This window comes from Eublepharis macularius, chromosome 1 (genome assembly GCF_028583425.1).
Source record: "Eublepharis macularius isolate TG4126 chromosome 1, MPM_Emac_v1.0, whole genome shotgun sequence".
NCBI classification, from domain to species: Eukaryota; Metazoa; Chordata; class Lepidosauria; order Squamata; family Eublepharidae; genus Eublepharis; species Eublepharis macularius.
Window position 1 is genome coordinate 105,269,563 of NC_072790.1, and position 14,312 is coordinate 105,283,874.

General features: G+C 38.0%; 2 protein-coding genes and 1 long non-coding RNA gene across 3 annotated transcripts in view; 2 read left to right on the forward strand and 1 right to left on the reverse strand.

Annotated features, from left to right (window-relative positions):
- Window positions 1-14,312, reverse strand: part of CEP85L (centrosomal protein 85 like) — a 209,310-nt gene that overhangs the window by 114,241 nt on the left and 80,757 nt on the right. The window lies entirely within an intron of this gene.
- Window positions 1,184-6,455, forward strand: PLN (phospholamban). The gene is made up of 2 exons (XM_054996668.1): window positions 1,184-1,307; window positions 5,832-6,455. Exon 2 carries the CDS (start codon window positions 5,940-5,942, stop codon window positions 6,096-6,098), a length of 159 nt encoding a protein of 52 aa, XP_054852643.1. The 5' UTR covers window positions 1,184-1,307; window positions 5,832-5,939; the 3' UTR covers window positions 6,099-6,455.
- On the forward strand, window positions 9,760-13,239 carry LOC129341513 (uncharacterized). The gene is made up of 2 exons (XR_008598128.1): window positions 9,760-9,845; window positions 11,826-13,239. It is a non-coding gene; the product is annotated as an uncharacterized LOC129341513 (long non-coding RNA).

Below are 14,312 nucleotides of genomic sequence, written 5' to 3' on the forward strand. Positions count from 1 at the left end.
GTACCAAGTTAAACTCAAGAAGCATCTTCAATAGCTTGTCTTCTACCTATAAAATAGTGATATTATTGTGTAGCCACTATGGTGTCCCATCTGCTACAGATATAGGAAGATTTTCTTAAAAAGGGAAACTGCAAAGCCATAGACAGTCATAACCCCAACAGTGACCAAGAGCAAAATACTCCTACCAAAAGTGTACACAGGACTGGCACTTACAATCACCCCTAAAAATAATCATGTGACACAAACATCATGTAAGACTTCTCATGTAAGCCAGAAGGAATCTCCAATGTTAAGAGGTGATACATTGTTTCTTATTTGCCAGTAAGTTGTTAATTCACTTGAACGTTTATATTCTGCATTACATCCATGGCTTTCAAAGAGATTTATAAAATATTTTACACCATATCTCAATGATAAAACCATAACAAAACATGCTAAAAGTACATTACAAAGCTCTTTAAAACTTTTCCGAGCCTGAAGTGACAAATAAAAGCTACCTTATTTATTTCTTAGTGTGCACTATATGACTAAATTATTTGAATCACAATCCAAAAAGCTACCCTACTGTAGGCATACTGTAAAATGAGATTTTGACTTTTTACCTTTGAACTGCAAATGCCCATGCCAGTTCAAAAACTGTTTTTGAAACTCAGACTTTCAAAAGCAGATGGGGATGTGGCATATCAGAATGCGTTTTTCACATCTTTTGCATGTCAAGATACAGAAGCCTCACCAAGTGTAAAGAACTGGTTGAATTTTTCTGTGGATGGTGGATCTGGTCACTACTGGAAACCGAACACAAATATTAGCATGTAAAGAAAAAAAAATCAGTTTTTACTTTTACATATAGTTTTGCAGAACAGTTACTTAAAAAGAGGTGCAGACTGGTACCAGTCAGACAAATTAGTGCTTTCATCACCGACTTCAATGGAAAGCAAAGTGTATCCACTGTATTGTTATGATTCACTGCTCCCAAATTCATTATCAGTAGTCTGTTGAGGTTGTTTGCTTCGCAGACACGCAGGCTCCTTTTCATTCTCTCCCTCTCTTCCTTTCCTGACAGTTCAAGAACTAAACATCCCTGCTCTAATGTGGTCAGCTGTGCAGTGTCCCTGTTCCTATAAAGGCCTTGCTATAACCAATCACCAGAGCCACATTCCTGCATGACATCATGAGCCCTGCCTATGAAACTTTTGTTATTTTTTCCCTCCACCAACTTCACTTGTTCCCATAAATCGAGTGACGGAGACGCCTTATAGTTTTCCAGAGCAAATCAGCATATAATCCAGTAATCACTGGCAATTGAGGTAAGGGAATTTACTTTTTAAATATATATATATATATATATATATACACTGATAGATATGATTTTCTAACTTATTCAGTTTTTTAAAACTTTGTTGAGAAACATCCACTTAAGAAACTCCAATATGTCTTGCTTTCTGTCATTCTTTTAAAATATAATTATTTTATATCAAGTCTTTCTGTTTAGGCTATGTGGAACAAAAGGGGGCTAATCAAGTTTATTGAGAAATGTAGAAATTACCATGTAGAACAAACTAAAACGTTATTAATCTATACCTCAGTTCTTTGGATAGAGGTGATTAAACAATATTGCATACATAAAGTGTTTTCCACTTCCCTCCATGTTTCTAATTTTCCTGGATTTTGCTCTATCCTTAGTTTTTCTTTAATAATATCGCACTAAAACCAAATCATAAGCATTCTCAGATCGGAGGAATTTTAACATTAAAAGGATTAAATTAATCTCATTTTCTACTTGTAACTAATAATGTATGCTGCTCAGAGGCACTTTCATTTTGTCTCTAGGAAGGAGAGGAAAAAAGTTTCTGACAGCACAAGATGATATCCTTGTCAAATTAAAATCAAGAGCAGAAGTTATATTAACTTCATGCTGAAAAAGTTTACCCACCATTTTTTATTCGGTATGTATCCTCAGTTAAACAGCTAAGCAGCAGTTTCAATCTGGACTCTCACAAATTATTTGTTTAACGGAAACCAAACAATTGAATACATTTTATACATATGGTTTATATTTATACATGTACGTGTGTATATACACATGCATATGGTTTATATATATGTGTGTATATGTGTGTATATATATAGAAAAGCCATACTTCTTCAAGATAAGTTTTGACTTTTGACTTCTTTAAACAGAAAAACAGACCTGTGTGTCATATTACAAACTCTTTATGAAAGTCCCTACAATTTTAAAAGCAGATTGCCATGTGGCACAGTGTGCACCTGTGAGAGTGGGGAGGGTGCTGTTCAGGAAACATAAACCCACACATTGTTGGGCACACAGAACTAGTCGCATGGTTCTTTGGATCCAAGCCATTGGCTGCAATCCAGCATATTTAGGATGCTCAAATCCCATTGAAGGTACATGGATTAAGTACCTTAATCTCGTGCAGGATTCTCTCCATTTTTTATTTCTACCAGGATCGAAATATATTCCACAATGTGCATTTTATATATAATATGTAATTATCTCAACCACTGAAGTATGTGATCAAAATTCACAACTGTAGATGTAAACACAATGCCAAAACCTGAAAAAAAGAAATAACCTGCAGAAACAAATTGAACCAATATTTTTTTATTCAAGGACATAAAGGCCCAATTATTCATAGACCTGAAGTCCAGACTTACTGTGTAAATTTTCCTTTTCATCTCCATCCAGACCGTCATTATATTCATGCTAGAAGTGCTATTATTGCATCCATAAAGAATTAACTATATTCTTAGAGGAAAGCCATATTTTCTCAAAAAAACTGCAGAGTATGTTTCAGGAGATTACTGAAGATTATTTTATAACGTAACAAAAATCTATCAGCAGAGCAGACCTACGTCCCAGAAATTATGGGTACTATTACTAGGCTCCCCGTAATTTATAATCTGGTCCTCTTGCATGAATTTTCAGGTTCTAATAAAATTATCAATAAACTGGTGACCTCTAGTGGTCTAACAAAAGAGTAGCCTCTATTGTTTTGTTTTTAAAGGGTTTTTTTGTGTGTTTACAGTGAAATTACAAGTACTATTGTGGAAAGATTTTCTGAATCCATCAAATCTCCATAAACGCATCAGATCGACCAGGAAAAAGAATCTCAATTCTTTTCTTAATACTTTCTCCACCTTGCACTAATCAGATGTGCCTAGACCTTCGTTCAAGTCATAATCAGAACTGAGGTACTATAATACCTCTGAGAGACAGGATAACACGAAAGTCATCCCCCAAATCTCCCCTCCAAGATTTTATAAGCTGTCAGTGACCCAAGTTCAAATTCCCACTCTGCCACAAAACTTGAGTATGTGTATGTGAGTATGTGTGACCTTGAACCAGTCACACACACTCAACCCTACCTCACGGGGATACTGTGAGGATTAAACTGGGGATGGAAAACAGTGACTACTGCACTGAGCTCCATGGATAATGGCAGGATGAAAATAGACTTGAGCAATCTGATTTTTTCTTCTCCTTTTTCCTCATCCATAACTCTGTTGGCCTCCATCCCATCCCTCTCAGGGCTAATTAAAACCTCATCACACCATTCTTGCATGGTTTTTCTTTTTGTTAATTTACAAAGTCTTATTTTTCTGTATTTCTGCACAGTCTGTGGAAGGGGACTGGGTTTGCTTTCATTATCCATAAGGAGGCCAAGTATTACATATAGTAATTTTTTTCTACCAGAAGGTGGCATTTATTGTTACATCATTGTGAATGTGCACTCTAGTTTTGTGTGTCTGATATGTCTACATAGTAAAACAATTTGTTTTTGGAAAGCCTGATGTTTCAAAAACCCCAACTGGTTTGTATTTTTAACATTAGTTGAATTGCTTTGGGATCAAAAAAGAGATTTTTTAAAAATAAATATACTAATTCTTACACAAAACCACCGTATAAAACTATTCACTGATTTTCTAGGGATAAAACAAATAAGCAGTCTTGTTTTTTCTTTATGTAACAGATCCTAATAAATCCAATCTCAGACAGTAGCATCAATTAAAAAATTCCAAAATACCCCATGCCATTTTATGACAAACAAGGTTTTTTGAAAAGCAAAGTATCCAACTCAATAGCATTTCCACAGACATTTATCAGTTGTTACCTGAACTGCAGGGTTCACCAAAAAGCCAAATGAAGAAGCTGGACAAGCCTGTTTTGGTTTATTTAGTGTATCTATCAAATATTCAACAAGATGCATGGATCAGTTGTCTTTTTCAATGTAACATTTTTACATTGGGACAAGTTAATATTAATGTAACTACAGAATGGATTTTAATTAAGGGATTTAAGATCAAGCACCTGCAATCTTCCCAACTAGATGGAAGAAGTCAGATATAAATACACCTTAAAAGCAGCACTATTCTATCTGTGACATAACTGCTTAACATCTTGGCTTCTCTATTACACAAAATTGAATTACTAGAGTTTCAACATTACTGCTAGGCATTTCAAATATAATTAAAATCAAACTAATACTCATTTTCTTCAGGGGGCTTTTCTGGTATTTTAATGGGGATGTAAAGGAAGTGGTGCCCTAATGTGCTTTCACAAACAGTTTTCCACTGTTAGAGTAACAGTTACAAGCAACAATATTGCTAACAACCAGTTATTGTCATCATGTATCTAAGTGAAACAAGTCAATGCTGCTTTTGTGCATATTATGATGACTTGATTGTTCTTCCTAAATCCTTAAGCATCTATACTTCCAAAAGAGCTAGTATGAAACTACAAGAAAAAGCAATTGCTTTGCTTGCTAAATTGCCATTCCATCACAAAATACACTGTCAAGCCTTCCCAGGAGTTTGGAGAGGACAATAAAATAATTATATCTTAAAATATTATATCAAAGAGAACAACATTTGTTTTTACTCCATGTGTGGATTCAGTAACAAAAGATTATGACTCTTTCCATCAACGTTATGAGACATGTCTGTGAAGTGTCAAGACACAGATAACAAACTCTGTTTAATATAAATCTGTTAGTACTTAATTCACTGTAGCCTAGCTAGAGGAGGATTAACTCTTCAGCATAACTTTGTCCACATTAGGTTAAAAGAAATAATATAATTTTTACCAGGTCCCATGATAATTTTTGCACCTTCCTTGTTGTTAAACTATTTTCCCTTAACAAATATAACCCTGCCAAAAGAAATGAATACAGTGGCAAGCAATAATTTTAATGTCTAATAATCTGTTGACCTTTATCCGTCCAGAACGGAGAAAGCTTTCAATACGTCCAATGAAAATATAAGCATACTAACGGGATTGTGGGGTATTTATATAAAACACGCTTGGACTAGTTGTGACCCAAGGTAAACAAAGCCCACCAGCCATGTCTTGTGAAGCAATAATTTAAAAAGAAAGCTTATGAATGCCTAATAGACCTCCAAATATGACTGGTGGGCTAACTAAATGTCTTAAGTTTTCTCAAGTCTGTTCCATGCAATACAGGTATGTCTGGAGCATAACCATCTTGGCTCTCTGTAACTGTCTGCAAACAAGGAACAAAACACGTATCTCTCTTTCAATGATACCATTTTCACATCGATGACTCATGGAAGACTTGCTGCCATCCGCTTTTTTCCATATTGTGTGTAGCAGCATTCAGAATAAGAAACTGTGTGTGTGTGTGTGCGTGCGCGTATGTTAATACAAGTCTTGTTTCATCTTATGTTAAGATCTGTGTCTACTGTAAAAACATGTCAAACAAGAAATGGCACCTATCCACTTGAAAATAATCTGTCTTTGTCAAAGCATGGATTGCTGTATTTCTAACACTTCACTTTCCTGCTTTTCCTAGCTCCACAAAGATTTTAAAAGCAAAAAAGAGAGAAGACACTAAGCACTTTATACTTTGCTTCTTTAAAATCTCTACCACACTTTCTTAAATTTCTGCTTTCCTGCTGCCATGGAGAAGGTCCAGTACATAACCCGCTCTGCTATGAGAAGAGCCTCCACTATTGAGGTGAACCCACAAACACGCCAAAGGCTTCAGGAGCTCTTTGTAAATTTCTGTCTTATCTTAATATGTCTCTTGCTTATCTGCATCATTGTGATGCTTCTCTGAAGTTCAGCTTCTAGGATTGATCTTCACAGCACTATGCAATGAGAAATGCACGCCCAGAGAAGAAAAAGAAAAAACTTCCAGCACAAGGAAAACTTGCAAGAAGGTCCAGCATTTGGACTAAGCAATTTCTCACCAGCTGCACTATTCACTATTAGCAATTGTAACAATGTTAAATGCACCTGTACTGAACTGTGGTTTTAAACCTTTTGTCACAAGGCTATGCATGAGCTACCGATTTATCTTAAAAAAAAATCTTGGAGTCTTCTGTGATTGTTGTATACAAGTGACTTTTGTTAACTGTGTGACTGAATTGATATTTCATTACAAAGAGCTATAAAATGTCCAATCTTGTACCTAGATCTTGGTCCTTGATGCTTTATATATTACTACCAACTTGTTCAATTACACAGTTCTATATTTTAATAGTAAATAGGCTATCAGGACTAAATTATTAACTAATATAAACAATTATATATTTTAAAACAAGATCTACACAGCCTACTTTAAATTTTTGGCTATTTATACTGTTAACTCTTAATCTAGTTCCATCATCTTTTTGACTAAAACCTGCACTAAAGCTATTTTAAAGACTTATCACATGTGAATCTGATAAGCATGTAAGACTAATAGTTTTTTCCTGTTTAAAGGAAAGACAGATAATGGGAGGGACCCAAGTTTCTGCTTCAAGCTTCTTGTGCTGCCACTAGCTACATCAGCTCAACATTTACTCATTATTTATAGTATCTTTGGAAAACACAGCAAGAATTACCTTGCTAAAACAATTACCTTGGAATATGTTCACAATGATCATACGGGATGTGGGCTAACTCCTATCAAAGTAAGCAAAGCAGCAAAGAGAAAGATCTTTCAAAACTTGCTTGGTAGTTATAGAGCTTTTCAACAGGTGAAAAACTAACTCAGGCAAATAAATACATGAGAAAATTAACTGATAAAGTCACTAATTATTTCATTTGATGTATTAAATCACCTTTTAGATAGGTGAAGTTAATGAACTGCCTAATATGTAAATTATAAGCTTAGCTAAAGGATCTGTCTGAAAAGTAGGGCAGAGATCCAGGATGAACCAAATATAACATACCAGCCAGCCCTAGAGGTCTTCTTTTTATTTTTAAGCAGGGTGGTATAAGCTGGAAGATATCAATCTAGCTAGCATATAACAAGCTGAGTATTTAATGCTGAGCAAAACCTCAAGCAACAACCGAGTAAAATACGCATCAGCAATTTTCTACAATATCAAGGGATTTAAAGGGTGCAATCAATGGCTTGGATCCAATGAAGCGATTGCACAGGCGGAATGATTTTTGCCCACAGGGTGTGACTTTCTCACAGTCCCCTCCTGTTGCATCTCAAAATGCCCCCTGAAGTGCTTCTCTTAGATCCAAGTCGATGCTTCGTATTTTTGCCGTGCTGAATACCAGCTAAGAAGTATTACTCATAATGAGCAGAGAAATTCTTGAAATAAGTATCTTGGACTGTTGTAGTGTCTTTCTAATTCTTCTCCTAAAGCTGGGTTTACGAGAACTGAATTTTTAAGTTCTAGCTTCAATGCAGAGCGTCATACAGTGGATGGTATGTGTGAACATTATAATGTAGTAATGCAAGCCATTTCACATACAGACTGGTGCACACATAATGCTCCCGATCATGATCAAACTATGGGATTACATTATCTACACCCTTGCCCGTTTCTTCACTGATGCAAAGTCTTGTGCCAAGCTTATCCATGGTTAGCGCTTATTGAGGCAATGGCCACTTACTAACTCAACCAGTGTCATTAATCCATTTTCAAAGTCTGATTTCATATCATAGCTACAATCAAGGCAGAAAGAAGTCATGCTGCAGAGACTGGGGCAAGAAAGCACATGATATTGCAGTCTTCTCCAGAAATATGAGATCAAGAACACTGGTACTCTGGTTCACGCACACACACACACACACACACACACACTTAATTTTATATATAAAATTAAAATTGTGTAACAACACAAATATTACAATAATGGATATGTGCAAAACAAAACTACCCAATATAATTACAAATACCATATAAACAGTTATTTTATTTCTTTTTTCACTGTATTTTTATACATTAATTACAGATGTTACTTATTCCACTCAATGTGTGAAATTTCTTAGATATTTTCTGAAGTCTGCTATGTACAAATTTGACATACCATACCCTCCTTGGGTGAAACCAGTGTTGTACATTAACCCTCTTTATTACCTCTGTGAATTATCCCACTGGGACAAAATAGAAGGCAATAACCTTACCATGTACACAGTATCAACTGATGTAATGATTCATTACATGACTGTAGCCTTTCCATACATCAAGAATGTACCCTTCATATGATAATGTTATATAGTGATTCAGTTTCCCATGCGGAGAAACAGCTTGCTCCAAAGTTTATTCCGAAAATAAAAATGAAGATTAACTGATAAGCAGGGTTTTGGTTTCTTTCCGTTTATTTTGGGTATGACTAGGGAATACAACTTTCAAAAATATACTCAAGTGTATATTTAAACGTATATACTCAATAAGTTTGACAAATTTCCAAGTTATACCAATGATTATCTTACACAGGGAGTTTGGATCCAGCCACACTGCTCAACTAAGCACTGAGCCAAATTGCACTGGTAACACAAAAATTGTAGCAAATGTAGGAGCCAGTTAAAAATAAGTATTATTTACAAAAACAAGCCCACAAACAAACACAAGCATTCTGTTTTGAACAGTAAACCTGAGCAGCATTCCATTGATCCAACAAGCATGCACCAATATAAAAATGTTTTTTAAATATGGAGAAAAAGGTAGACTGGGGAAATTATTGGGAAAGCAATTATGCCAGCCATTTGAACAGAATGACATATAATTGGAAGCAACTGAATACTGCAGATGAAAGAATCAATACATGCCACTGCATTTGGCTCAAAGTTCTTAGTCCATACGATTGACTAGGTCTGTCTACAGTCAGACCCAAAGCAAAGTTTTCCTTCCTTTTATTACTGAAAAAATAGACTCTTTGAGCAGACTGGTAGTACACTTGGAAAAGTTTTGGGAAGCTTTAACTGTAGAAATTTGAATTTTAAAATCTAATTGAAGTTTAGATTAGCAGAGCAGCTTCTTTGTTAGAATATCATCTCCTCTTTGGGAATAATTCTTTATCCCTCCCTCATCCTCATTTTGTCTGCCAGTGATCAAACAATTAATATTGATTTTCAAATATCAAATATAAATACTTGGATGTCAGGTATCAAAATCTGCCAGATATCAAATAAATATCAACATCAAGTATCTTAAACCAAACTACTGATGGATATTCAACCTCAGAATTAGCAGAGGTAGTGGTTTGGATTGAAGGGCACACATGTATTTCACCTCTAAAACGGACCTTTGGACACTTACCGTGAAGGGTCCTTCTCCTCTGAGGAAAGGAGGACATCTTGGGTGATTCCCACCATCCAACCAGGGAGGCAGGAACTAACTTTCTTCCTCTTCCTGTCTAGCCTGTGGGACCACCCTCTCTTCAGTTCAGGTGACTCCACAAAGCAGTAATATTGAATTTATCATTCAGCAACTGTCAATACTGAGAGAAAAAACACCTGTTGCATTAACATGTACTGTAAATAAAGCAGGAGGAAGAATGAGGCAGCAGGACAGAGAAGGACGGAGACCCGGGGAGGGCAAGATGTCCTCCTTTCCTCAGAGGAGAAGGACCCTTCACGGTAAGTGTCCAAAGGTCCGTTCTCCCTCTGAGGCGGAGGACATCTTGGGTGCTCCCAAAGCAGTTTCCAGTTTCTGGGTGGGATGTGGTCTTCGTCCATGATCATGCACTGCAGTACTTTTCTACTGCAGTTAGTGTCCGCCAAATCATATAGATTAAGGCACTGTAAAAGAAATCTAGCAGAAGCTAAGCAGAATAGATAGACTAAGAGTTAAGAATGGAATGTAGGTAGCAGAGCTAGCCTAGCACAGAACTGCTCTCCCCAGAGGCAGGAAAGAACTGAAGAGAGGATGGTCCCACAGGCTAGACAGGAAGAGGAAGAAAGTTAGTTCCTGCCTCCCTGATTGGATGGTGGGAATCACCCAAGATGTCCTCCGCCTCAGAGGGAGAACAGACCTGCAGCCAACAATACCATGCACATTCTTAACACCCCCTCCCCTGCTTTTTACCACTAGCTTCTTGGTGGCAACAAGAATGAAGACGGCATGCCTGATGGTCACCTAACAACCCCACCCTTTGCTTGTGGGGTTCCAGGAACAGCCACCAACTGGATTACAATCAGAACAACAAAGGAAAGGAGAATCTTATTTACGGCAGACCAGTTGACAGCTATGCTCAGGCTGGATTTTGCCTAGGGTACATTAACTGGTAGCTCATAAGACACGGACTTGCTTACTGGGATAAGGTATACAAGTTACCTTTAGTGTCGCTTCATACTTGGGAAAATGGATACAAATATTAAATTAAGTTGTGTGAGTAGACACTAAAACACTAAATAGAGATTCAACCGGCCCCACACAAATGGGTAGCAGAGGAGAGGCTACTGGGGTGTGAATATTGGGGGGCAGATAAAGGTGGGTGGGAAGGAAACAGAAAAAGAAAAGAGGCTATGAGGGGACAGGAAAGGAGAAGAGGGTGTGGGGGAAGGAAAATGAGATACCCTCCAGCAAGTCCTTGCGTGTCCCCACTTGTTTTAAGACTAACAGAAAAGTGGTTAGATGGTCAAAAGTGTATATGGCTAACTTCCTAAAATCTAGCTGTGCAAACAGCCTTCCACAGTCTCCTACTACACTACCATGAAAGACTTCTGGGACGGTCCTGATCAGGTCAGTGCTGGGTGGGGGAAGCCTCCCCAACCTGGCAGCGACCCGGTTCTTGCCATTTCAACCCTGATCCAGGCCCAAAATGGCCATTTTCGGCCATTTTGGCCCCCTTTTCCACTGGGATCAGGGCTGGAACGGACAGGATCCGGTTGGTGCTGGGTGGGGGAACCCTCCCCTGCATGGCACTGGCTTGGTCCTGGCTGTTTCAGCCCTGATCCAGGCCCAAACGGGCCCCAAATGGCCATTTTTTGCTATTTGGGGCCCATTTCAGCCGGGATCAGGGCCAAAACTGCCAGGATTGGGTTGGTGCCTGGCAGGGAACCCCTCCCCTGCCCCGCACTGACCCGATCTGGGCCATTTTGGGCCTGATCCAGGCCAAAACATGCCCAAAATAGCCATTTTGAACCATTTTGAGCCCCTTTCGGCCTGGATTGGGGCCAAAATGGCCCTGATCGGGCCACTGCCAGGTGGGCAAATTCATGTGAATTGCTTTTGTACTTGTATCCCACTATGGTCATTTGAGAACTGAAACCATATGAACCTAAACAAAGACCCCCACAACCCAATAAACTGCAGTTCAGGAAAGCATCACTTTTATGAGACAACTTTATAACACCCCTCTGGCAGCAGCCGAATCCCGGCCATTTCGGCCTGGTCAAGGGGCATGGCATAAGCTAATGTTATGCTAATGAGTTACACTAATGAGTTCCTGCAGCTCTTTTTCTACGAAATGACCCCTGCCTACAACAAACTTAAGTGGTTCGGTGTGTATGTTAAGTTACCATCTGGCCAATCTGTATCTACTTTCAGAGCGAGTGTTTTGGTGGGAGGGTGGAAATGGCTTCCTTATTTATTGCTCATCAGCCATTTTGTCTTAGGTGGTGGAAAATAAAAGCACAGAAAGAGCCAAGAACAGAAGATGTGACATATATATCAACCCAAGCCCATCTCTACTATAACTGAACTAACCTGAAACTACAATCAAGATTTCTATTGCAAGAACAAAAAGCTAAAGGACTATCCAGAATGGATCTTGCTGCCAACAGAGGACTAAACTTATTACTCAATTTCCTGCTTATTTTCTTGGTTCTTGTTCTCATGTTCATCCTTGTGAAGCTCATGTGAATTGCTTTTGTACTTGTATCCCACTATGGTCACTTGAGAATTGAAACCATATGAACCTAAACAAAGACCCCCACAACCCAATAAACTGCAGTTCAGGAAAGCATCACTTTTATGAGACAACTTAATAACACCAATTTGCTGGTGTATATTTTTAAACCACAATACAGCAAGCGGAGAACTTAAAAGATTCAAAGCCTTTACTGGAGCGGCTACACCCTGACACTATGGAAGAAGGTGAACTGTAGCACCGACACCAGCACGATATACCATTTACTTGTATTTGTATGTGCATCAAAGAATAGACAGATTGTAAACTTCTAACATGACAGACTCTGCAAACAGAGCAGAAGGAAGAAAAAAAACCTAAACTAAACCCTGCAGTTCTAGAACCCCAAAATTAGAGAAAGCCATGGCTTATAAGAAAGCAGCAAGCATGAAAATAATTACAGGAATAGAGAGATGCAACTGACTTGAAGAAAGCAAGGAGTTCTGGGACTTTGATTTGGGGACAGGGAAAGAGAAATAAGGGGGAATAAGAAGGGGGAAAACTTTTACGAATCAATCCTATGCACTCAAAACCAAGACTAAATTCACACATGCCACTTGAAACACTATTCAGGCCTTTTCTCACTTTTGTTACGCATATTAAAAAAACAGAAAGGCACCTTTAAATGTGCTCATATTGACTTTCTGAATTTATTGATGACCATAAAGGAAAGTTGATTTACAGTTATTTTTTTCATTTCTTTCTGTGCTTTATGATGCAGATGTTCATTTCATCTTAGTTTCACAGTGTCTGAAGGGGCTTACCCAATTGCAGCCTTAAACTACTTTATAGTCTCCTTCTATCAGAGTTTATTCAACTTTACCATATTAGCCACACACCTTTAATAAAAGAATATCGCGTTTCCCTTAGATAAATAACCTCATAACTACCATACTAATTTTCAGGTCATTCTTAGTTAAATATTTATCTCCAGAGGACCCTTCAACTCAGGTGAAAATATTGTGCAGGAGATGTGACAACACATAGACCTATCTAGGGTTCTTTTATCTCTGTTGCTTTTTACTGCTGCTTTTCTTAATTAATGAACTACAGTTTTGTCAGCTTATTTATACATCTATATTTCACACAGAATAAAGAGAACTTACAGCAAGATCTTTACATATCATGACGTTGAGCATTTTTGTGAAACCTTTGTGCATGAATATACATATTATGGAAACTGTCACCTTCAAAAGCAGAGTACTATCTGCATGTCTAACCATGTAATCTATGTTACAGAAGTCAAACATCCTACATCACATTGTATTGTCGAAGGCTTTCACGGCCGGAGAACGATGGTTGTTGTGGGTTTTCCGGGCTGTATTGCCGTGGTCTTGGCATTGTAGTTCCTGACGTTTCGCCAGCAGCTGTGGCTGGCATCTTCAGAGGCGTAGCACCAAAAGACAGAGATCTCTCAGAGATCTCTGTCTTTTGGTGCTACGCCTCTGAAGATGCCAGCCACAGCTGCTGGCGAAACGTCAGGAACTACAATGCCAAGACCACGGCAATACAGCCCGGAAAACCCACAACAACCACCTACATCACATTGTTAGAAGAATCACAGACCATCATAATCATTTCAGAAATCCTGAGTCCGTAAACAAATTGTTGCAAGACATTTAATTCTGAAGCGCATGACTTTTCAAACATGGTAGAACTATTTTCCACTATAGAACCATCTAACCCTGTACCAATAGCAGCAAGACAAAACTTCTAGATATATAGAATGAACAGCCAAAAATTTACTTCGGCTTGTAATTTTTTAAAACCTTGCTAGTACTTGTATCACAGATGCCACCTTCCTGAGACTTCTCTCCACTTTCAGAACTGTCACCAATGCCTGGTGTGAAATTCAGTTGTGCTACTGATGAAGGTGGAAGCTGAAACATTTAACTAAATAACGTTACATCTCTATGCTTTGTCATTAACTTTTTAACATATACCCTGGAACACAATTATAGAGCAGTTTATTATTATATGGGTTTTCTTTGCAATCTGCACAGATCACGTCATTTTATTGCATTTTATTGCATACTGAGGGTGGTTTAGCAGTTAGAGCATCAGAGTAGGATCAGGGAGACCCCAGATCAAATTCCTACTCTGTCATGGAAATTTAGTAGGTGACTTTGAGCCAATCACACACTCTCAGACTAACCTAACTCACAGGGTTGTTGTGAGAATGCTGTTAAAATAA